This window comes from Erythranthe guttata, chromosome 1 (genome assembly GCF_056151865.1).
Source record: "Erythranthe guttata isolate IM_541 chromosome 1, IM_541, whole genome shotgun sequence".
Classification (NCBI taxonomy): domain Eukaryota; kingdom Viridiplantae; phylum Streptophyta; class Magnoliopsida; order Lamiales; family Phrymaceae; genus Erythranthe; species Erythranthe guttata.
The window spans coordinates 828,510-850,837 of record NC_142533.1 but is presented as its reverse complement, the minus strand read 5'-3'; the positions used below and the strand labels follow the sequence as shown (position 1 = coordinate 850,837).

Sequence of the window (22,328 nt, the reverse complement as noted above, 5' to 3'; positions counted from 1 at the left end):
GCTCGACGAGCTCCAGGTGGGAGGCTCGGTGGTGTGAGCCCCAGGCGCAAATTGAGGGGAGGCTCGGTGGTCCTTTGTGGTCCTACCTGTGTGGTACTTTGTTCGAGGGGAGGATTGTTGAGGTGCAAACAACGTCCCACATCGGTTAAATATGGGAAAGATCTATCCTTTATAAGGAGGGGATAGTAACTCCATTGGTATGAGGCCTTTTGGGGAAACCCAAGAGCAAAACCAGTTGGGCTCGGCCCAGTCTGGACAATATCATACCAAATGTGGAGTTCGTGCTATCCCCGCGGGGGCCCAACACTTCTCCTCATCTTCATCCTCTTAATCCATCTCCATCTTCAACTAAACTCACAAAATCTCCCTTCTGAACAGACTACTCTATTGATCCTCAAACAACACTGGGGAAATCCCAACTCACTTTCGAAATGGAACTCGAACTCGTCCGCATGCGATTGGCCGGAAATCGAATGCCTTTCCGGACAAGTCACCGAACTGTATATAACAAGACAGAGTATAAGTGGAACAATCTCACCATCGATATGCCACCTCAAAAACCTCGTTTCAATCGACCTGTCCGGTAATAACTTATCGGGACAAATACCTGTCTGCCTATTTAACTGCTCGAATCTGAAAACACTCGACTTGTCCTCGAATACGCTGTCTGGAATAATTCCGGGTGAGTTCTTTCTTGCGAAAAGCCTCCGTTATTTGTATCTATCAGGCAATCATTTAAGCGGATCAATCCCTGATGATGTCGAGAATCTACACAATCTTGTGTATTTGGATATGTCCAGGAATTCATTCAGTGGTACAATCCCAACGGTATTGTTCCGTATGAATCAGTTGAACTCTCTGTTACTAGGCTATAACAACTTGTCGGGGCCACTACCGCAACACTTGGATTTCTTCGGTTTGAATGTGCTAAACCTTACTCACAACCATTTGAATGGCACGATACCGAGAAGTTTAGGCGATGTACCTACGCTAAACGCCTTAGATTTATCTCATAACCAGCTATCTGGCGACATCACTGAGAATATACTCCGTTTGAGGTCGATGAGCGTACTTCGTCTTTGCTCGAACAGATTCTCGGGGAAGGTTTCTTACGAGTTTTTGAATCACGACTTTCATGATAATTGCTTGGATTCTTCCAATCTTTGTTCTGACAACAGGACCAAGGGTCTACCGCATTGCCCTTCTAGGTTGTGCTCCGATTATAGAATTCAAGAATTTCTCAAATGTAATTCCGATAAAGAAAAATCAAAGAGGCACCTTTTCATAATTATAGGGGAAACAGTTGGTTGTGGGGTTGTAGGGTTTGCAATACTCTACTACTTGGCAAGAAAATATTGGCTTGATAAAAACGAGACAATTGCAGAAAGGTTCAAGAAAATTTGGCAATCTGGGACTTCTTCAAAAGAGCAAAATGAGTGGAAGATGGTTCCATTTCAAAGGTTGAAGTTCGATAAAAACGAGATCTTGCAAAGTTTGACAGAAGAAAACCTAATTGGAAACGGGGGTTCAGGAAAGGTGTACCGAGTTTTCATACCCCGAACAGGCAGTTCTGTAGCTGTCAAAAGTATATCGAGCGCCAGAAAATCCGACAGCAGGCTTGAGAAGGAATTCCTGGCAGAGATTCAGACACTCGGGAATATTCGCCATTACAATATAGTAAAGCTTTTGTGCTATATCTCAGGCAACGATGTAAAGCTTCTCGTGTACCAATATTTCAAGAAAATGAGCCTTGATCAGTGGCTGCACCGTAACAGGCGGGTGATCGTATCAACCGTCGGTAACAATTCAGCCACAAATTTGGATTGGCCAATGCGAATGCACATTGCAATTGGAGCAGCACAGGGGCTTTGCTATATGCACCATGACTGCTCTCCACCTATCATTCACCGTGACATCAAACCCAGCAATATACTATTGGACTCGGAATTCAATGCAAAAATAGCAGATTTCGGACTAGCAAAATTGCTTACCAGCAAGAATGGTGATACAGAAATAGCATCCGCTGTAGCTGGAACCTTTGGTTACATTGCACCTGGTACATAATTTTGAAGTAATTTCTTATCTGCTCGTGTGTATATATATATATATATATATATATATATATATATATATATATATATATATATATATATATATTATACTAATAAAAATTGTAAATCTTGAATTACAGAGTATGCCTACTCAACGAAAGTGAATACGAAGTGCGATGTGTACAGCTTTGGAGTGGTTCTACTTGAATTGGCTACTGGAAGAGAAGCTGTTACTCGAGGAGATCCAATGAACCTAGCAGGGCGGGCCCACCTACACTACAGCGATCCAAGTGCCATTATTGATGCACTGGATGCTGACATCAGAGAACCAATTTACTTGGATCAAATTATCGCCGTTTTCCGACTAGGAGTTATCTGTACTTCCACATCACCTTCTAATAGGCCATCTATGAAGGATTGTTTGCAAATTCTTCAGAATTGCAGTAACAATCTTTATTCGTCTAGTCCAACTAATTTATCCTGAGAGTTTGTTGTATATCATTAAAAAAATATGTTTACTATAGACGCAATTTTCTATAGAACTTCCATTGCCATCTCCTCATACATCATGTCAAGAACTCGATGAATTTCTTCAGCACCTTCAATTATAAAGTCGCCAGCATGAAACTCACGAATCTGGCCCTCCATCTCAATCCAGCTACATCCTGGAGTTTTAGTAACACCCTTCTCTTTCATCAAAGCTCTCATCCTCGCACAATCGTCCCACCTCTTCGTATCTGCGTATATTTTCGACGAGATAATATAGTTGCCGGAATTCGAAGGCTCCATTTCCAAGAGAAGCTTTAATACTCTTTCTCCAATATCTACGTTTTTTTGCTTATGGCAGGCGCCGAGCAATGCACCTAATAAAATTTCGTCCGGTTTTTGTGGCATCTCTTGAATAAAGTCCCAAGCTTCATAAACCCTTCCAGCACGGGATAAGAGGTCAACCATGCATGAGTAGTGCTCGACTTTTGGAGTCAGCCCAAAAGACGATGTCATCAAATTAAATAATCGACGGCCTTCATCCACCAGACCACCATGAACACATGCAGATAGCACCCCGACAAAGGTGACATCATCGGGTGGTGAAGAATTTTCCTCTAACATGCGTTGAAATAGGGACAGTGCCTCTTTTGCTTGTCCGTGAAAAGCATGTGCGGAGATCATTGTGTTCCAAGTGACCTCATTTCTCCGAGGCATATTTTCGAAAACACGTGATGCATAACCCAAATTTCCGCACTTTGAATACATATCTACTAAAGCTGTGGCAACATATATGTTATGCTCAAGCCCTCTTTTGGATGCATATTCGTCGATCCATTTCCCCAAGTCTAAAGCACCAATTGAAGCACATGCAGAGAGAACTGCAATCAATGTAATTTCATTGGGTTCTGGCCCAGTCTCCTTCATTTCATTAAATAAGTAGATAGTTTCATCCGATTGTCCGTTCTGTGCGTATCTGTTTTACAACAAAATTTAGTCACTATAGTGGAAAAAAAAGGAAGAAAAAAAAGAGAACGAGAAACGTAAATGTACTCACCCAGTGATCATGGCATTCCAAATGACCACTTCTTTCCTTTTCATGCAATTAAAAATCGTGCGAGCTGATTCCAACTGCCCGCACTTTCCGTACATATTAATGAGAGCAGAGCCAATATAAGAATTTAGTTCCATCCCTTTCTCTATTACATACTCTTCAATCCACTTTCCCAAATTCAAGTCCCCTAAATCCCCACAAGCCCCAAGCACGCTCACGAGTGTCGTCTCGTCGGGTTCCAATCCTTCATTTCTCAATTCCCCAAACATTTCAACCGCCTCCCCAGCGAAACCCAACCTCGAGTACCCCGAAATTATGGAATTCCATGAAACCAAATCCCTATGAATCATTTCATCGAACACGTACCGGGCAGAACCCATCTCAGTACACCGCGAGTACATTGTGATCAATGAATGAGCCACATGAAAATCCAGCAGCAGGCCAGTTTTCACAACCTCGCAATGCACCGATCTTCCAATCCTCGATGCTAAAAGACTCCCACACGATATAAAAACAAACGGATACGTGAAATTGTCCGGCTTTACGTCTAAAGATTTCATATGAACGAATGATTCCAAGGCAAGATCGAACTTCTGCCATGTCGTGGCATAACCCCTGATCATTACGTTGAAAGCATAACTATTGATGGGGACTCGAGGGAAGAAAAGACTAGAGTAGCTAAAATCTTTGAGCTCAATCATTTTGGAGAGCAAGAAATTGGGCATGGGCATTTGAACGGAGTTAATGAGCATTTGGGTGTGGATTTGCTGCAATAGTTTGGTTGATTTACACTGTTTCAAGAGGTGTAGAAGCCGATTTACGAGCGCTTGATCTTGCCGGTGTGGGTTTCTGATTTGGCCGACGAATTGGCGGGAAATCTTGGTATGAAAAATCATCGATTGGTGGAGATAGAAAACGCAAGACTAAACTGATTTCAGACTGCCCTTTAGAGTTCAGAAATCAAAGGAAAATCATAGTCAAATGCATATTAATCAGATTCTTTTTTATTTTGAATGGCAGTTTGTTTTTCTTTTTCTTTTTTTTTTTTATAAAAAAAAAATTGATAGAAAATTCATTTATAAATAGAATAGTAAAATTGTAAAATATTGAGGTTAAAATTGTCATTAGCATATCGGCTGCCGGCCATTAACCTGAAGACTTGTTAAACCCCGCCCTTACGGTGGAAATCGTCGCATTCAGTATTGTAATCGATAGTAGTAATTTTAAAAATATATATGATTTTTTTTTTTATTCTGAGTAAATTGGAAAAGGTAAATCGGCGACTGAATGCTCTCTCGCCTCTCCCCTCTCCTCCGCACTCTACCTCCACCCCCGCCCTCATCCATGGCGGCGCGTGTTCTTTCGCGCGCACTCCCCTCCGTCGTGGCTCTCCCTTCGAAGCTTCCGTCTCCGTCGCATCCTCGTTGTTTTCACGTAGCGACGTCGTATTCGGGGACTGTCTCTCTATGCGGAAGGAGGAGATTTAATAGTATCAACAATTCGTGTATCGCGCGACGATTTGGGGGTAGAAATGGCAGTGTTGTGATGGCGGCGGCAGGGCGGGAGTACCGGAAGGTCAGAAGCAGAAGAGTGGCGGCCGCGAAGAAGAATAAGGAGAAGGAGCTGGAGCTGAGTGTGAACATTTGCCTCGAAGAACAATTGCCCGAAGATCCTGAAATTATGGTACTACTCTCACTATTTGCTTGCGGCTGGATATTGCTTTACGTTTTTCACCACCACTTTCGTTACTAATAGCTCTTGCAGTTGTAATTCACAAAGGATTTTTTCAGCGTGCATTTCAATTTGTATAGTAGTTGCTGTTATTTTGGTAAGCATATGAGAGTTGCACTGAAGATGCTATTGGTACTACTTTGTGCACTTTTACTATGCGTGTTAATTAGTGGTTCACATTTTTTGTGTAAATATTGCCAGTTTGTATGCATATTTGTATGCATTTCTATGAGAGTATTTTTCCTTACTGTTCTCAAATTTAGGAAACTCGATATTGTTAAATTTGATGAAGGTCAAATGTGGCAAGAGAATAGAGTGAAATCACATGCTAACTAGTAACTAGAGAAACTTGTACTGTGAAATGTGCTTCCCTTGTTTTACTTGCCTAAGGTGATGAAACGGCGCTTCATGTCATGCCCAGCACCATTCTTCCAAAAATCCCTCCATTCCTCAATATCTATTTTACCATTGGATTCTGTTGTGTGAGGCTGTGAATTTGAAGTTTCTATTAAAATGTTTTTTTCTGACATGATTGATAATTCTCAATCATTGTCCGTTGAGACTCTCTTCAATTATTAGCTGTAAGAGCTGATGATTTCATTTAAGTAAATTGTGCTTGTTGTTTCACTTATTGTATTACTTGCTGCAGGATATTGCAGAAATAATGCGTCTTAATGTTCCAATGGCAATGAAATTAGTGTTCGAGCGCCTAAGTACTTCAGAACATAAAACAAGAGATACCACAATAAACGATGTTGGCTGTTTTGAGAGCATTGAGCTATCAGTACTTCTTTGCAATGACGAGTTCATTCGTAAACTTAACAAAGAGTGGAGAGGTGAAGATCATGCTACCGATGTCCTGTCAATGTCCCAACATATCCCTGAACTCAAACTCCCTATTGTAAGTAATTCATTCAGTCATCCTCTTATATGTACATATAATTCTTCGACAGGCCTGATAATAAGCATTACCCTGTTGCAGCTAATGTTGGGTGACATCGTAATTTCTGTTGAGACAGCTGCACGACAAGCAAGCGAGAGAGGACACACTCTTATCGACGAAATACGCATCCTCGTGGTTGGTTTAAATAATACTTAGTTCTTTATCTGCAAACACTGACTTGTTATCACAGAAATAATAAAGAGGCCAATCTGTTTTGATTTATTATCATTTATCAGGATCTGCAACCTGTTTCTCTTCCTTATAGTAATCTGTTCTTTTTATTATTCAACATTGACGTACCGTTGAAAGTAAGCTTACTAGATGTATTTATTTAATCAAAGCATGTAGGTTTTCTGAGGAAATAAACCTCGGAGATGTTAGTAAAACACATCTAATCTGTTGCAGAGTTCAGTTACTTATTTGAGTATTATGATTGCCAGTAGAGGCGATAGATTTGAATTTGTGGCATCAAAGGATTGTCAGTGATTGATATCTATCTTGGAATAAAATTAGTCATGTACATTGGTATCTAACTGGATGCTAAGAAGATATCATTTTAAAAGTAGGCTCATACAAGGCTGATTGAAAAATACAGAATTTAAGAGGACTTTAGACATTTATTCTCAGTTGGCTGGGTATGGATTTGTTAAAACCCTGAATGATACTGGCTTTTATATTCCTGCAGGTTCATGGGCTGCTACATCTTTTAGGATTTGATCATGAGTTAAGCGATGAAGCAGAAGAAGAAATGGAGAATGAAGAGGAACTTATGTTGAAAGGTCTTGATTGGAAGGGGAAAGGACTGATTCACAGTGCATATGATGCTGGAACTAATGAGACTCCACATAATGCCCACTCAGATGGTAATATACCAATCAAATCATCAGATTTTGTGCTTTTTAATAGTTATTGCAGTGAACATTCATGACATCCATTTATAGCTCTATTTCTATCTCTGATATCCCAGAGAAATCACATTTCTGAATTGTCAAAAGACAGGAAGAGAGAAGGCAGTCTCCGTTTCTACAGACCCAAATTTGGCTACATCTTCTGCGACATGGATGGTAAGAAATTACATGACAAATGTTTAGATTTTTTTTTTTCAGTCATGACATATGCCATACTGTAATTTTTTATTTTTTATTTTTTGTTTATCTTCTGAGTAGAATAATGTCAATCTGATCCATTCTCGAATTTTTTAAACATAAAGGTACACTGCTCAACAGCAAAAGTCAACTTTCTTTATCAACTGCAGAAGCTCTAAAAGAAGCGTCATCAAGGGGTCTAAATGTAGTGATAGCAACTGGAAAAGTAAGAGCGGAATTTTCTTTATTCGCTGACTGGAGTTGTATACTCCTTTGTGACACTACTTACCTGACACTGATACTAATTTTTCTCTCATTGGCTCAATCTGTGATAAAGACTCGTCCAGCTGTAATGAATATTTTCAAGATGGCAAACTTGGGCGGCAGAGATGGCATTGTTTCAGAGTCCTCTCCTGGGGTTTTTGTACAGGTTCAGCTTTTCACACGTATCTTTTTCCGTTATATCTTTTTCTGGGCTACATTGTTTCTCAAAATGTTCCGTTGATCTTTTTTCTGGTTCTAGCAATCTCTATTCTTATACATACTGATGAGATACACATCAGGAATTTCTTAATCATGTCTCATGAGTCTGAAAAGGAGTTTTTTTCCTCATGTTATATTTTTGGCTAGAAGACAGATAACTATTGGCATGATTTGTTAGAAGACATCATTTTAAATATAAGACACTGAATTAAGTGGAAAACATGGCCGGAAAAGGCAAAGGCATGACAAGAATTATGGATGGGGGTTGACAATGGATGGATCCATATCTTAAGTTTGTTTAGTTAGGAATCAGAACTATGAGTTATTTACTCACATGGATAGAAAAACAGCACTTCATGACTCCATTAATTGTTTTCAACTAATTTTTTTTCTCTTATATGTTTTTTGTTCAATTATGGATTCCAGGGACTGCTTGTTTATGGCAGACAAGGTCGAGAAATATTTAGAAGGAATTTGGATCCTAGCGTCTGCAGAGAGGTGGGAACAATTTTACCTTTTTCCTACTTGTTGGTGCAAATTTCAATTGGTTTAAATGTAGACTCCTTTGGGCAATTTATAAACAATTTTTCGAAAACTAGTACAGTTTGTATAGAAACAATAAACTTTTCTTGAATCACGTTTTTGTTATCCAGCTGGTTTTCTCCTGCCTAACCCTTTGATCTACTTCATTGGACTATTGAGTCTTTGGAATGATCGTAACTGACATGAACATGATTCTGCTTACATATCGTTATCCTGTCAAAAGCTTTTCTTGACCAGTGTATTCTTTCTCTTTATTTTTATTCCACCTGCTTGTTTCAATTGAAAGGGCTAAAGTTTCAAATTGGCAACAACTCAAAATTTGGCATATAGAAAATCATCAATTTATGCTTGAATCATAAGGAGCTTAGGTGATTTGTTTCTCTGTCTTACAGGCACTTCTCTACTCACTTGAGCATAAAATTCCAATTATTGCCTTTAGTGAGGACAGATGCTTGACATTGTTCCATCATCCTCTCGTGGACTCGCTTCATACTGTGTATCATGAGCCAAAGGTGCTGATTTACTAATTTTCTTTCGGACTGTTCTTATATGAGGGAGCAAGTATGTTTTCTTGAAAATGTGTTTTGACGTTAGATCTTTCGACAGGCAGAGATTATACCTTCAGTTGAGCAGCTCCTGACAGGCACAGAAATACAGGTTTGTTTGAACCTGGAATACCCATCATTTTAGCATATATCAGTGTAGTACAACTGTGTACAACATTAGATCTTCAAATGATTGTTTTAATTGCTGAATTAATATTTTCTCAGTTGCATCAAATATTTCTCAGTCGCTTCAGTTGAAATACTTATTTAACACAAAATCTATATACTGGATATCTAATTCCAAAAATTTGATGTTTACGGGTTTTGTCATTTGGGATGTGATGATGGTGTTCAAAATTGAGGATGCATTTCTAACCTCACAATCTGGGCTTACTCATTATGTTTCTTCGAATTGTGACTATTAATTGAGCATGCATTTTCGTTTTGACATGCCATTGTTATTGCAGAAGCTGATATTCTTAGATAGTGCTGAGGGAGTCGCAAATACTCTCCGCCCATACTGGACAGAAGCAATAGATGACCGTGCATCTGTTGTCCAAGCAGTACCAGATATGCTTGAAATTGTTCCACCTGGCACTTCGAAAGGAAGTGGAGTAAAAATACTTCTTGACCATCTAGGTGTTACTCCAGATGAGGTATGTTTTTAATATCTAAATTCTTATCCATTATTTGTGAAATACATTGCTAATTTTTTAATTTTTTTTTCATTATTGACTATATAAAGATCATGGCTATTGGAGACGGAGAAAATGATGTGGAGATGCTCGAGTTGGCTTCTCTAGGTGTTGCTCTTAGTAATGGATCGGAGAAGGCTAAAGCTGTGGCAGATGTAATTGGTATAAGCAACGATGAAGATGGAGTTGCTGATGCAATATATAGGTATGCATTCTGAGGATGTCTTTGATCACATTTACTGCAAATAGATAAAGATGGAGTTTCTTAAGCCATTTTTTCTCTCTTGAGAGTATAGTTTTCAACGGTGCAGTAGAGAAAGAAAGGGTCTTTTTTTGCACCTTTTAGTCAAATTCATTGAAGAGTCTCGTAATATAAGATTTTTGAGCTGTGGTTTACAATTCTTTTTCTGAATCGAAAATTTCCAACTGTAACTTAAACTTTCCAGTCATGACATTCCCTTGAATGCCTTGTATCAGAGAATTATATAAAGAAACTGATTATTTAGTTGTTTACTTCATATTCTGTTGTAGTTATTCACCTTGTTACGAAACAGGGCCAATGCAACCGTCTTTGTAACCGGCCAAGGTGTACGAGGGCACATTGAAACATCATTAAGATAGAAATATTGTGCAAGACAGTTGAAACTTGAAAGATTCATGTAAAAATTTCATTGAATGTGGAATATAAAATCAAAAGTAGTTTCAGAAACTTAAGATCAATTAATTACTGTCATGTCGAATACAACATGAGTCGAGCATCGAGCAAAAACATCACAAAGTCCATCTTTAAGATGATTTATAATGTGCGTTTCTCCTTGCGCACTCCAATATGGTTTTGTCAGCCGTGATGAAGTATGCAGCTATTGATGCTGTTCATCATCGTCCAAAAAGAAAGAAAACTATCAAAAACTACATATAGTTCATATTCCAAAGCTAAAGAAAGATATTTGTGTATTACGACGACGTACCGGCAGATATAATGAGTGCCTGAGCAGTGTAATTTAGATTTGCCTTGGCCCAAGGAATTGTTCTAACAGCTACCAACTGAAAAAGTTTGCCAAGAGGGATTCAGTACGCACGAATATTAGAGATATCGAACACTATGTGTGTCATCTTGAATCCAAGACATATTTAGACACAAAAATCTTAACCCTTCCCCAAACACTCGATCAACAACTCAAATCCGATATTGCAAAATGATATTCCGTCTCATACTCAATTTCGCTATTACACACAACATGTATATGAATGATATATACAGCTTCACATTCGCAATCACAAGCATCAATGTTTTCTAATGGAATGGCAATGATCATTTGTAAGAAGTAGACTCGACAAATAGCTTCCGAAAGAAAATTCGGAAAAAATTTACGTACAGTGGGTATGGCGCTGGCAACTGATGCAACTGCAGCAGCTTTGGCTCCTGCACGCACCCCTTCTGCAAGTAAAAAAATATTGTTGGTTTCTACCTTGAACGAAAATCTCTGAAACTGAATTCGATTTTTTAGTCATTTATAAGCACCAATTACACGATTGAAATCTTCAATACAGTGAATACACGTGATTCCAGAAAAAGAAAAACTCATAAAATCTGCAATTAAAAGAAAAAAAACTAGAAACTGAAATTGAACGAATTCACTAATTACCGTAGCTGAAGCAGGACTGAAATACCAGAAAATGTACTTGTATATAATTAATAAAAAAAAAAAAAAAAAAAGGAAAAATAATTTCAATCTTCTGAGATTTGAATCAAATGATAACTGCTGGAAGAGCTCGAGATTCGAAACAGAAAAATTAAAAAAAGAACCTTGAGTGCACTTCTTTGTGCGAAGAATTCTCTCATCTTCCATCGGCGACGGAATCATCAAAGGTTTATTATTGCGATTTGGTAATAATAAGTCCCTCATCTCCGACGGAATCCCCATTTTTTAATTTCTCTCTCTTCTGAGTTCTGAATTAGAATTGGGAAATCTGTTCTTAGAATTATTAAATCAAGCGGCAGCAGACATAAGTGATCACATGGAAGAGGGCTTTGGGTTATGGGGGCCCATAATTGATCGAATACAAGTGCGATTTTCCTTTTTACTTTCCATTGTCGCTACAAAAGTCAAATACGTCTTATAGTACAGATGTTTGAGGTGTTGAATCAGAAGTTTGCTTCTTCGTTTTCATTTTTTTTTAACGAAAGAATCGGCATCCAACTATATAGGTGCACTGGCTAAACCTACAATCTCGTATGATAGTTTGCAGACCGTGAAACACACAAAATTAACCATGTGTGACGAATTCGACCTAACGTTGGCAAGAGGATTCGAATCTCGGTCATTTGCCACATGCTCACTTGTTCGTTTTCATTTTTCTATATGATATTGTTTAAATCGACCCAATTTATCCCTCCTATTCTACCAAAATATTTGTATGCACTTAGGCTTTTGAAGTTTCAAGTATATATATTATTTTCGAAACCGAAAAATTCGATGAAATTTTGTAGTTTCGACTACTCCAATCGTCAATGTAATTTGAAGAGTCCCAACTCCAAATTTTCCAAGATGAAGATCAGTTTATCAAATTGAAATAGGGATAACTGAAATCCAACTCCAAATTTTCCAAGATGAAGATCAGTTTATCAAATTGAAATAGGGATAACTGAAATTCAACTCCAATGACAGCATGCTTCCAAAGAGTACAATACAATACAACACCAATTACATAATATCCTTAACTTGAAAACACCACCAGAATTCAACTATCAAATACTCTCCACTCATGTTGATATAATGACAAGGGCTGAAGAGCAAACTATCAAAATAAATCCAATAAAAAAAAAGATTTTAGGGTATAAATTCGAGTATCCAACACAACGGTTACATGCCCTGCTCGATCAGATAATCGGCGATCCTCTCAACAACCACATTGCACTGTCCAGGTGTCATAGGCTCGTCGTATATTCCAACCAGCAAAGCCTGGTTCGTCTTCTTTACAGTAATACCACCAGAGCCCTAACAAAGTATCCAAGCAAACAAATTTAAGTTCTTAAAAAAATAAAAAACATGATTCTTAGAAAAATCTGTAATATTCCAAAGAGCCAGCCAATATATCTAACTAGATATACGAGTTTCAAAGATTCATAAACAAAAACAAAGAAAATCCAGCGGTGAAGGAACAAACAGCAAATGTGTGTTACTATTAGATCACCAAGCCAATTAGGCTAATAATGAATTCTTTATGTATAGTATTAGGCCTCGTTTGGTTGCCAAGATAAGATTAGCCAAGATAATCTGAAATAATCAAATAAAACCCAATTATATTATTGGACCTTCGATGATCCAATTAAAAAACATGCCTAGAGGGCAAGATAAACCATGATAACATAATGTTTATGGATTCATCCCGCAAGTTTTAGAGATAGCAAACATCAAACAAAGTCCTATTATTTAGTTAATCATGGCTAATCTCCCCAACCAAACGAGGCCTTATAATATAACCGCCATGATAATCAAGAAAATACAGCTAGTAAATGAGGTAATTATTCCAAAAAAAATATTTACCTTCTTCCCTCTGATTACAGCTCCAGGCTCACCCTGGATTACCATGTACTTTACACCACCAAGATATAAGCCTGTCGGAGCAAGTTTTCCTGGCTCTTCGAAATCTTCCATTATCCCTGCTATTTCTTCTGCTTTAAACTGTACCAAAATTAATTCAGGTTAATTTTATTTCTTCACGTTAAGATCATCCAATTTTCAATTTTTTTTTCCACAATATGTGGATTCGAGTAATCCAATTTTCAAAATTTTCCACAATATGTGATTCGAGTAATCCAATTTTCAATTTTTTTTCCCAATATGTGGATTCTAGTAATTCAATTTTCAATTTTTTTTTTCAAAATATGTGGAATTGAGTAATGTCAAATTTCAATTTTGTCTCCCAATCAGAACTACAGAGCACCCTGAAATTTCAGCACTTGGATTCATTCTCCCACCAGCAAAATTAAACTCGGCAAACTCAAAATAGCATCCAAATAAATGGAGAAAATTCGAAATAAATAAATAAATAAATAAAGTAATTGATGGAGGACCTGGGGGAAATTGGGGGTCTGAGCCCAAACGACGCCGTCGTGTCCGAGAATAGCAGCAGAAGTGAGATGATTGCCGTCGATCTCACACATCAAGTGATCGTCTACATCATAACTCTGCCACGACATTTTTTCTTTCTTCCTCTTTACTTTCTCTCTCTAAAACCAACAACAACAAAAATGAAACACAAAACTCTTCTTCTTCTTGCTACTGATGTTTAAATTTAATCTGTATTTATTTATACGTGATTTCTTTTGAAAAAAGCTGCGTGGAATTTAAGCTAAAGTTTGTGGCGGCACAGTTGATTATGCTTTATGCTGTTGGCTGCATTTATCACTGCTTTAATTTGTATCCCCACACGCTCAACTTATTATATAATTGTAATAAATAATAATATTCCTTTTTTGAGCAGTCAAAAAACCAAGGCATATTATCCTAGTACATAGGTTTTTACTTCTTCTAGCATAAGTTTTACACATATTTGTATTAGAATAACCCCTTTAACAAATATAGAATAATTTAAAAATAAAATAGAAGTTGATGAACCCTGTTTCATTAGTCCAGAACTACAATCAAGAACTCTCACTATCATGTTTGCTCGGATACCTCGTAATCAGTGAGTGGAAACGAGATTTACGACAACTAAATTTTCTCGAAATCGACAACTTCAAATATATTTTAAACAAAATGAAGAAGATTAAAGTGAAGAATGAACAAGAAGTCGAATCTGCCTACAAAATGTTCAGAAGCTGAGAATCGAGTCTCTGCTGCAACTCGGTTATCTTCATCGACAGCTCGAATTTCTGCTCTTTGTAAATTTTCAGCAAGTAGTCTTTCCCCTCGATCAATTCCTTCAGTTCATTGAATTCCCTCGTCAGCATTTCAATCTTTTCCTCGTCTCTTTTTTTCACTGACGACTCCAAATTTCCTTCGACTTCGGCCAGCCAGACAGGAGCTGAACTGGACTTTTCATATCCAATACAGTGATCTGCAATCGCCTTTCTCAATCTCTGAATTTCCGTTTCAGAATCAAACAAATCCCTGTTTGCGGAATCGAGCAGAGATTGAAGATGGGAAGAATGCGAAAGCTGAAAGCTAATGGAATTCCGAAGCTCGGCAATTTGATACTGCATTTCAAGAATCATGTCGTCTCTTCTCTTCAACTGTTGCTTCAGCTTCTGTATGACCTCCGGTTTGCTGAAAATGTCGGAACCAGATTCTGAAACGCATGGTGAATCGGAGCTGCTTGTATGTTCTTTGTTGAACTCAGTCACGAGAGGACGAGCTATACTAGGCTCTGTTGTCGTTTCCCCATTGTGTTGCTCTTTGATTTCTGCCATGTTCTTCGATCCTGTTTGATAAGCGGGAAAGTAAGACGAACAGATGCAAGTAATGTAGGAAAATAAACTACTTGAAATAGGCAAAAAAAAAAAAACGTTGATCAAAACTAGTGATCTAAAATACATGATTGTTAACTTTGAGAACTGAAAATTACTTTGAACGATAAATTTTCTTCGGCCACAGTCAGACAGAGGAAAGAAGAAATCAAAACCTATTTAAGTATGCTCAAGAGATATGAAGAAAAGACTACTCATAGATATATCCACTATCAATCTCATGCATGAATACTTATGAACAAACATTTCAATACATTGGTCCAGGATTTTATTCCACCGAGCTGAGTTGGGAGGAACAATACAAACTCAATCCAGGACTGATCGTACATTCATACTAAACGGTGTTCGTCTATCCGACACTATCCTGAATGAAGCATTGTAGATCAGTCAATGATAGAGACAGTAAACAAAATCCACCAGCATTACGATCAACTCGTAAATAATTTAAATAAACTTCACAGAATAAGTCATATTATTCTACACTGCATACCTTTTAAAATTCGGTTACTGTTATCGGATTGTTTGGTATCAACGGCCTGCTTAAGCTTATAACCGAGGCGAATTGACAATGCACTCAGCAAAGCACCGCCTGCAATCAAGATCCAGTTTGAGCTCCCCTCCTGGAAATTTCTCGATCCCTTAGGCACTTCACTGGTTCTTGGCCTCATTACCGAAGCTTTCGAAATGAGAAAATCGAAAGGTTTCGATGATCCACCAAATGCCTATATCTGAAATTGCATATATAAACATATCGTCAATCTACTCACAGGGAAAAAAGTCAATCGAAAATGATAAGCTCTATAAAAAGGAAACAACAAGAACTCAAAATTATCGGAACTTATAAACCGGAGAATTGGTTTATCATTTCTAATCGCATATTCATTTCAGACAAAAATCACTACATTTATACTCGCGATTTCTAATTGCATGTTTGTAAATAATTACAGCATTCAAATTTATGTCATCACCCAAATTGTTACCAATGAACAAAATGAAATCAAATGAGTTGAAGATCAACAATTCATAACTACTATATTCTATCGAGATTCTTCCACATTTCAGAAACCAAATTGTACAGATACATTGAAGAAGACAATCACTTCAAATTCTACATAACGTAGCTTTAAAACCGCAAATAGGTGTGCTACTCGAACAGAATAAACTCAGTTAAATATGCGAAAATCGAGGCGGATAATCATCACTCACAGAAGATATCTAAGGTATGAAACAGAAACGGACGGCTGCGATTGATGTTAGCTCGGTGGATAAGAGTTTTAACGGCATCTTAGGGCCTAATAGATGCCGATAACGGAGAATAAAATGACGGTAACAGAGGGTATGGTAAACTGAGAGAGGTGACGGCGAGCGGCGGCGCAGGCGCAGCAATAGACGGCGTTGCGGCGATGAGGAACGGGGGTGGACGGAAGAGATGCTAGCTTGCACAATGAGGGACTAAAAGCTTCTAATAAAGTAATGTTTGAATTTTCGTATAATTAGTTAAAAGTTGAAGTACCAAAAAAATATTTAAAGCTCGTTTGACCAAATCTGACGATTTATAATTAGTTGGGCTTCCTTTTGGGATTGAGCTGCATACATAAATTGTATGCAGCCCATTATCAACATTTGTTGCGACATTTTTATTTTTGTTTCTTTTTGCAGCTACCTTTTTAGATAGGTACACGTGTCCTTTTTGGTAAATTACGGCTATCCCTCATGTAATGTCAAATTACGAGTCTTCTTATACGTTCATCCTTGCGGTGTGAAATTTAGTAGAATCTTCTAGATTATGTGAAATATTCTCTATTTTGTATCTGTTTAACCTCATTCCAACTCCCTATTTTGAAACAAGATGATCATAAGATGTGTCTCGTGACTTGTAAATATCAGATTGTGGTGAATCAAAAACTGCATTTTTTTTCACAAAACGAGTACGAACTAAAGAACATTTAACAAAATTTAGAAAATTATGTTGAATTTGATATCATGAGGGTGGACGTGTAAAAAAATTTATAAATAAATGAGGTGGTTGTAATCACCCAAACGTTAGGGAGCTTTTCGTAATTTGACCATACATCGGGGCTGGATGTAATTTACCTTTAATTTTTGGTATATTCCTTCTTTGCTAACGACTTCTTTTTAAGAATTAAATAGTAACTGTTTAAAAAAAATTAAATAGTTATTTGAGAGATAATGAGTTGTTAAACCACTAGCTTCAAGATATTTATATTGAAAATTTACTCATAAAGCATTTTTTTTCTTTTTTGATTAAACTTTATGAGATACTTATACTGACAATGAGTTGTACCGACATGGCGACATCCATCCCCCCAGGAAAGCTTTTTTGTCTTTTTGATCAGCAACCAAAAAACTCTTTAAATACTTGGATACATTTAATTTAGCAAAATATTAATTTAATAAAAATAAAATAAAAATTGTAAACTAATACCAATGGTAGTGTATTATTAATTTATCATTGAATACTAAATAAAATTAAATATGTAGTGGTGCATTTTTTTATTATCTTAACCAACTAATATGATGATGAACGAAGCTAATTAAAACTATTGGCCGAGTCAAAACAATTGTATTATTATTTTATTAACAATTAACAATTAATAATTAACAATAATTACCCATAATTATTACCTATATATTAATTGTTTTTCGCTGTGTTCATTCTTCTGCATCAATCGACAAGCAGCAGCAAGTAGATTCGCGAATACAGTATGGATTCGCAGAGCAATTATCAGATGAAGGTGGTCACAGGAGAGTTCGGATACATCCTCCAGGATGTGCCTCATCTCGCCGATTACATCCCCGATCTCCCTGTATGTATTCCTCGCTTCATCTGTATCTATCTATTGTTTTTTTTTTCCGTGCTTAAATTTTGTTCCTTCTGTTATTGTGTGAAATTCCGAGTGGTGAATGTATATCTGTAATTGGATTTATTGGAGTGTGTTTTTAATGGCGCTCTGTTGCAACAATTTTTGTGTAGTAATGGAATTATGTGTTACAGAGGAAATGCTGTCATGAAAATTGATCTATATTCCTACTTCATTTCCAGCAAAAAAAAAAAAAGTGAATTTGGCTTTGTCGATTCATAAATGAATGATTTCGTTATTTTGGACGGGGACTAGTGCACGTGTTTGGAATTTGTGAATTTTACCACGTGCAGCTACGAAGATTGCATCCGTTCACCTAATGTTAATGATCTCTTGGATCTGTTAAGAATTACAGTAGTTCGATTGTTGCAATGTTTGCAGCAAGGTGGATTTTGGATTTTCGGGGACATGAATAATTGTTTAGTCTTTTTTCTGATGTGATTATTTTGAGCATACTGTAGTGCGTGTTTAGGAATATTTCAAAAGCTAGTGAGTTTTGCATAAGATTCATGAAATGAAGTACAAACGAGTGACAATTGATATTGCTTCTGTATTTTGGCAGACTTATCCCAATCCGTTGCGCTCCAATCCTGCATATTCAGTTGTTAAGTGAGTCGAGTTTACTTTTATCTTCCATCGGCTTATGTCCAATATTTTTATTACTTTGTTGATGATTAAACATTGTCAAGTTTCTTACGATTTCAGGCAGTACTTTGTTGACATGGACGATAGCGTTCCCCAAAAGGTGGGTTTATTATTCAAATTATTTGTTCAATGAGGGTTGCGAATAAGGTCATATTGGTATTTCTCTATGCCCTGGTAGTATTTCCGAGTTCTTAAATGAACTATGTTATGTTTGGTGATCTCTTTACAGATTGTTGTTCACAGGGATACTCCAAGAGGGGTACATTTTCGGAGAGCTGGACCACGTCAAAAGGTATGAATTCCTTTTTTCTTGTGCAAGCCTTAAGGGTTGGCAAATCCAGGAATTTACCAGTTGTTGAAATTCGTCAACTTTGCGCAGGTTTGTTTTGCTTCGGAGGAAGTGAATGCTTGTATTGTTACATGTGGAGGTTTGTGTCCTGGGCTAAACACGGTGATCAGGGAAATTGTACATAGCCTTGACTACATGTATGGAGTCAATGAGGTTCTCGGAATTGATGTAAGTCGTCTGGCTATTGATGTTAATTATGACGTTTACAAAGCTTTTAGGGTTAAGTGTTCTGATTGAAGTTCATGCTTTGGAAAATGTTTCTCATGCCCTTGAAGAATTTGATAGCAAATGCTGTGAAATCCCATTTACACTAATATATCAGAGCTCCTTATATGTGATATATATTAATTTGTGAATCCATGTGCATCTCATGCTGAAATTTCTAATACTTATGTCAGTCATCTCGGTCAAAGAACGTATGAATTTTTTCGTATCTTCTTCAAATAGCATTGCTTTGTTAAGGATACTGCAAGGATTGCTCTACTACTACATTTTCTCCTAATAGAGGAATCTCTTCTCTTAGGGAGGCTATAGGGGTTTCTATTCAAAGAATACTATTCCTTTGACACCGAAGACTGTAGATGACATACATAAGCGTGGTGGGACAATCATAGGAACTTCTCGAGGTGGTCATGATACCATGAAGATCGTTGACAGCATTCAGGACCGTGGAATTAATCAGGCAAGTGTGTGTCCTACCAGTGATTCTGGCATGTAACTTTCTGCTTAGCAATGCACCATTTCTGGTGTATAAAATACATCGTGTCACTGATGAACAGAGTTGATGGCACAGGTTTATATAATTGGAGGAGATGGCACTCAGAAAGGAGCAGCTGTAATATATGAGGTAATATTATTTAGGACAGGTTACCTCCTAATTGCTAAAGACGCAGTTCAGTTATGATTTTTACTAAGTGGCATTTATATTTTGATGGGCTTATATCACACATATGTTTTGTGCCAATTAGTTGAAAATTTTAAATAACATAACTGAGTAATATGTGGTATTCAATTTTATTTTTCCAACATTAGTATATATATTTGATAGTCTGATCCATGATAATATATGCTTCACTTTTCAGGAGATATCCTTGTCACCTTATTCTTCTTCTGCAGGAAATCCGTAAGCGGGGTCTTAAGGTTGCTGTTGCTGGGATCCCTAAGACAATTGATAATGATATTCTGGTACTTCTTATCCTTCATTTACATTGCAAATTGATACTTCTGGTTTCTTAGACTATATGGTCAATTAGATGCAAATGCACCAAAGTTGGCTACTCGTGTTGATGAATTTTGTTTCACGAATCAAACTTTGCATGTCTTAAAGATTAAGTATGAGATTTTGCCGACATAATTAACCTACATGTTCCTTGATGTTGTGGTGGATGGATGAACTTCATCTTGTACCATAACCCCATGTGCACATCATGTGGTTCCGTCTTGTGAATTTGTTTCCCTTCAATATACAATTGGTTTTATAGAGCCTTTTCACTCTGTTGCTGGTTTCTACGTAATAGTTTCGTTTTCTTTTCATTTCTGACAATCTTTGGTTTTGAACTGATTTCTGTTATCAGGTTATTGACAAGTCATTTGGTTTTGATACTGCTGTAGAGGAAGCTCAACGCGCTATTAATGCTGCACATGTTGAGGCTCAGAGTGCAGAAAATGGAATTGGTGTTGTGAAACTAATGGGTCGCTACTGTGGTAAGACGAAAGCACCGTAACTATTATACATCTGAGATAATTTTCTTTTCTTTTCTAAAGGAAGATTCCAAATTTATATATTTTTGCAATTTCCTTGTGAAGCTCTACAGTTACTGTTGTATGCACTTTCTCTTGTGCTGGCATTTTATATCTTCCTCTAATCTTATTGGAATTATTGGTGCAGGATTTATTGCAATGTATGCTACTCTGGCTAGCCGAGATGTTGACTGCTGTTTGATTCCAGAATCACCATTTTATCTAGAAGGACAAGGGGGACTTTTTGAATATATTGAGAAAACACTTAAAGAAAACGGACACATGGTCATTGTTATCGCTGAAGGAGCAGGTCAGGAACTTCTTGCTGCAAAAGATGAACAGGATGCTTCAGGGAACAAGCTACTTCAAGACGTCGGGTTGTGGATTTCTCAGAAAATAAAGGTATTTTTCTGATAAATATACGCAACTAAACAGAAAGGAGAACAATTTAAGAGCATAGGTCTAACTCACGTCTGACAGAAAAATCACAATTGCTGAATATTGATGGTCTATCTCTTCTCTTTTAGATTAGAAATTACAAAACTGAGTTAATTGAGTGTCGACTGCAACATGATGTTGATGGATTACTCTGTTAAGTAACCTCACTCCTTTTACAGGACCACTTTTCGAAGCAAGGAAAACTTCCAATTACTCTAAAATACATAGGTAAGTTTACTGATGACGAAATTCATTTTTCTTATTTTATTGCAAAAAAGAAACTGAATTGGTATTTTGGCAGATCCAACGTACATGATCCGTGCTATTCCTAGCAATGCATCTGACAATGTGTACTGCACACTCCTTGCTCAAAGTGCAGTTCATGGAGCAATGGCAGGTTACACCGGTTTCATAAGTGGGCTTGTCAATGGCCGCCATACGTACATTCCTCTCAATGTTAGTGTAGTTCTGGTGTTTCATGTTCTTTGTCCAACAAACTTTTATTTGCTTTAGACATTCCACGACACCATAAAATAAGGGAAAAAGGGACTAAGACTTTTAGGTGTGCAATGCCTGATTCTGATATGAATTTAACAGAAAGTATTTTATGCACAGCGTATAACTGAAGGGCAAAACAAGGTTGTCATAACCGACAGAATGTGGGCAAGGCTTCTCTCTTCAACTAATCAACCGAGCTTTGTGGAAACCAAGGATCTCAATGATGATGATGTCAGAAATGATGACGCGCCTCCAACTCAAATGCTGGATGATGCAGGGAGCTCTGGAGATGGGAAAACAGGTATTAACAATACCATCACAAAATGAAATAAAAAAAACACTTTGCAGTAGGCTCTTGAAACTGATCCCTGTGACGACACCTGGCAAAGTATGAGACGTGTACTATATATAATATTGGATTCAAGGGATCGTTCGTGTAGGAACAAGTTTCAAAGTTTGTCGATCTGTTAGGATGCCTCAACTGCAGGCAGTGACAATTTAATCTTGATTTTTTTTTTAATTAGAGATATGCAACCCAAAATTTGATCATTTTATTTGTATCTCTTTCAGTGATGATAAATTGATAGTTAAATTATATGGCTCTGAGTTTATGGACTTGCGATAGTTAAATCCGTAACTTTCTGTTAGTTGGTAACTTCAATAATGAAACTATATTTGGATTTCTTA

At 37.2% G+C, this 22,328-nt stretch overlaps 7 protein-coding genes across 9 annotated transcripts; 3 read left to right on the top strand and 4 right to left on the bottom strand.

Moving 5' to 3' along the window:
* Positions 1 to 270: 270 nt before the first annotated feature.
* Positions 271 to 2,593, top strand: LOC105977168 (receptor protein-tyrosine kinase CEPR1-like). Its single transcript, XM_013002451.2, has 2 exons — positions 271 to 2,056; positions 2,192 to 2,593. Exons 1-2 carry the CDS (start codon positions 271 to 273, stop codon positions 2,533 to 2,535), a joined length of 2,130 nt encoding a protein of 709 aa, XP_012857905.2. The 3' UTR covers positions 2,536 to 2,593.
* LOC105977169 (Pentatricopeptide repeat (PPR-like) superfamily protein) lies at positions 2,462 to 4,609 on the bottom strand. Its single transcript, XM_013002453.2, has 2 exons — positions 3,595 to 4,609; positions 2,462 to 3,513 (listed from the first exon to the last, which is right to left on the bottom strand). The coding sequence occupies exons 1-2, from the start codon at positions 4,485 to 4,487 to the stop codon at positions 2,586 to 2,588; spliced, it is 1,821 nt and encodes a 606-aa protein (XP_012857907.2). The 5' UTR covers positions 4,488 to 4,609; the 3' UTR covers positions 2,462 to 2,585.
* Positions 4,610 to 4,673: 64 nt separating this feature from the next.
* Positions 4,674 to 10,126, top strand: LOC105977170 (endoribonuclease YBEY, chloroplastic). Of its 2 annotated transcripts, none has more exons than XM_013002454.2 (12): positions 4,674 to 5,274; positions 5,972 to 6,223; positions 6,305 to 6,400; positions 6,951 to 7,128; positions 7,261 to 7,329; positions 7,476 to 7,576; positions 7,688 to 7,780; positions 8,260 to 8,331; positions 8,769 to 8,888; positions 8,983 to 9,033; positions 9,389 to 9,577; positions 9,667 to 10,126. In XM_013002454.2, the coding sequence occupies exons 1-12, from the start codon at positions 4,879 to 4,881 to the stop codon at positions 9,832 to 9,834; spliced, it is 1,785 nt and encodes a 594-aa protein (XP_012857908.2). In that variant the 5' UTR covers positions 4,674 to 4,878; the 3' UTR covers positions 9,835 to 10,126. The 2 variants fall into 2 exon arrangements, with proteins under 2 accessions (XP_012857908.2, XP_088671059.1); XM_088814933.1 differs by having other exon boundaries at positions 4,771 to 5,274; positions 7,207 to 7,329.
* A 136-nt stretch (positions 10,127 to 10,262) lies between these two features.
* Positions 10,263 to 11,637, bottom strand: LOC105977171 (early nodulin-93-like). Its single transcript, XM_013002455.2, has 4 exons — positions 11,424 to 11,637; positions 10,993 to 11,054; positions 10,585 to 10,660; positions 10,263 to 10,485 (listed from the first exon to the last, which is right to left on the bottom strand). Exons 1-4 carry the CDS (start codon positions 11,539 to 11,541, stop codon positions 10,403 to 10,405), a joined length of 339 nt encoding a protein of 112 aa, XP_012857909.2. The 5' UTR covers positions 11,542 to 11,637; the 3' UTR covers positions 10,263 to 10,402.
* Positions 11,638 to 12,266: 629 nt separating this feature from the next.
* LOC105977215 (profilin) lies at positions 12,267 to 14,038 on the bottom strand. The gene is made up of 3 exons (XM_013002510.2): positions 13,695 to 14,038; positions 13,165 to 13,302; positions 12,267 to 12,615 (listed from the first exon to the last, which is right to left on the bottom strand). The coding sequence occupies exons 1-3, from the start codon at positions 13,818 to 13,820 to the stop codon at positions 12,481 to 12,483; spliced, it is 399 nt and encodes a 132-aa protein (XP_012857964.2). The 5' UTR covers positions 13,821 to 14,038; the 3' UTR covers positions 12,267 to 12,480.
* A 134-nt stretch (positions 14,039 to 14,172) lies between these two features.
* On the bottom strand, positions 14,173 to 16,595 carry LOC105977268 (uncharacterized). The gene is made up of 3 exons (XM_013002574.2): positions 16,296 to 16,595; positions 15,580 to 15,811; positions 14,173 to 15,043 (listed from the first exon to the last, which is right to left on the bottom strand). Exons 2-3 carry the CDS (start codon positions 15,755 to 15,757, stop codon positions 14,424 to 14,426), a joined length of 798 nt encoding a protein of 265 aa, XP_012858028.2. The 5' UTR covers positions 15,758 to 15,811; positions 16,296 to 16,595; the 3' UTR covers positions 14,173 to 14,423.
* Positions 16,596 to 17,492: 897 nt separating this feature from the next.
* On the top strand, positions 17,493 to 22,275 carry LOC105977179 (ATP-dependent 6-phosphofructokinase 6). 2 transcript variants are annotated; one of them, XM_013002465.2, is made up of 13 exons: positions 17,493 to 17,917; positions 18,534 to 18,580; positions 18,677 to 18,716; positions 18,846 to 18,908; positions 18,996 to 19,133; positions 19,489 to 19,647; positions 19,759 to 19,812; positions 20,082 to 20,150; positions 20,540 to 20,669; positions 20,854 to 21,107; positions 21,323 to 21,371; positions 21,445 to 21,599; positions 21,759 to 22,275. In XM_013002465.2, exons 1-13 carry the CDS (start codon positions 17,816 to 17,818, stop codon positions 21,966 to 21,968), a joined length of 1,470 nt encoding a protein of 489 aa, XP_012857919.2. In that variant the 5' UTR covers positions 17,493 to 17,815; the 3' UTR covers positions 21,969 to 22,275. The 2 variants fall into 2 exon arrangements, with proteins under 2 accessions (XP_012857919.2, XP_012857920.2); XM_013002466.2 differs by having other exon boundaries at positions 17,609 to 17,917; positions 18,860 to 18,908.
* The last annotated feature ends 53 nt before the right edge of the window (positions 22,276 to 22,328 follow it).

Excerpts from the sequence above, each read along its gene's own strand:
- LOC105977215 (XM_013002510.2), bottom strand. The coding sequence starts at position 13,820 with ATGTCGTGGCAGAGTTATGATGTAGACGATCACTTGATGTGTGAGATC. Across the intron at positions 13,303-13,694 it reads AGACCCCCAATTTCCCCCAG|TTTAAAGCAGAAGAAATAGC; the intron begins GTCCTCCATCAA and ends ATTTTGGTACAG. Across the intron at positions 12,616-13,164 it reads CTGTAATCAGAGGGAAGAAG|GGCTCTGGTGGTATTACTGT; the intron begins GTAAATATTTTT and ends ATACTTTGTTAG.
- LOC105977268 (XM_013002574.2), bottom strand. The coding sequence starts at position 15,757 with ATGAGGCCAAGAACCAGTGAAGTGCCTAAGGGATCGAGAAATTTCCAG. Across the intron at positions 15,044-15,579 it reads CAGTAACCGAATTTTAAAAG|GATCGAAGAACATGGCAGAA; the intron begins GTATGCAGTGTA and ends CTTATCAAACAG.
- LOC105977179 (XM_013002465.2), top strand. The coding sequence starts at position 17,816 with ATGGATTCGCAGAGCAATTATCAGATGAAGGTGGTCACAGGAGAGTTC. Across the intron at positions 20,151-20,539 it reads CAATTGATAATGATATTCTG|GTTATTGACAAGTCATTTGG; the intron begins GTACTTCTTATC and ends TTCTGTTATCAG. Across the intron at positions 20,670-20,853 it reads ACTAATGGGTCGCTACTGTG|GATTTATTGCAATGTATGCT; the intron begins GTAAGACGAAAG and ends TTATTGGTGCAG.
- LOC105977171 (XM_013002455.2), bottom strand. The coding sequence starts at position 11,541 with ATGGGGATTCCGTCGGAGATGAGGGACTTATTATTACCAAATCGCAAT. Across the intron at positions 11,055-11,423 it reads CACAAAGAAGTGCACTCAAG|AAGGGGTGCGTGCAGGAGCC; the intron begins GTTCTTTTTTTA and ends TTTTACTTGCAG. Across the intron at positions 10,661-10,992 it reads TTGCCAGCGCCATACCCACT|TTGGTAGCTGTTAGAACAAT; the intron begins GTACGTAAATTT and ends AAACTTTTTCAG.
- LOC105977168 (XM_013002451.2), top strand. The coding sequence starts at position 271 with ATGTGGAGTTCGTGCTATCCCCGCGGGGGCCCAACACTTCTCCTCATC. Across the intron at positions 2,057-2,191 it reads CTTTGGTTACATTGCACCTG|AGTATGCCTACTCAACGAAA; the intron begins GTACATAATTTT and ends CTTGAATTACAG.
- LOC105977170 (XM_088814933.1), top strand. The coding sequence starts at position 4,879 with ATGCTCTCTCGCCTCTCCCCTCTCCTCCGCACTCTACCTCCACCCCCG. Across the intron at positions 7,577-7,687 it reads TAGTGATAGCAACTGGAAAA|ACTCGTCCAGCTGTAATGAA; the intron begins GTAAGAGCGGAA and ends TCTGTGATAAAG. Across the intron at positions 9,034-9,388 it reads TGACAGGCACAGAAATACAG|AAGCTGATATTCTTAGATAG; the intron begins GTTTGTTTGAAC and ends TTGTTATTGCAG.
- LOC105977169 (XM_013002453.2), bottom strand. The coding sequence starts at position 4,487 with ATGATTTTTCATACCAAGATTTCCCGCCAATTCGTCGGCCAAATCAGA. Across the intron at positions 3,514-3,594 it reads TGGAATGCCATGATCACTGG|ATACGCACAGAACGGACAAT; the intron begins GTGAGTACATTT and ends GTTGTAAAACAG.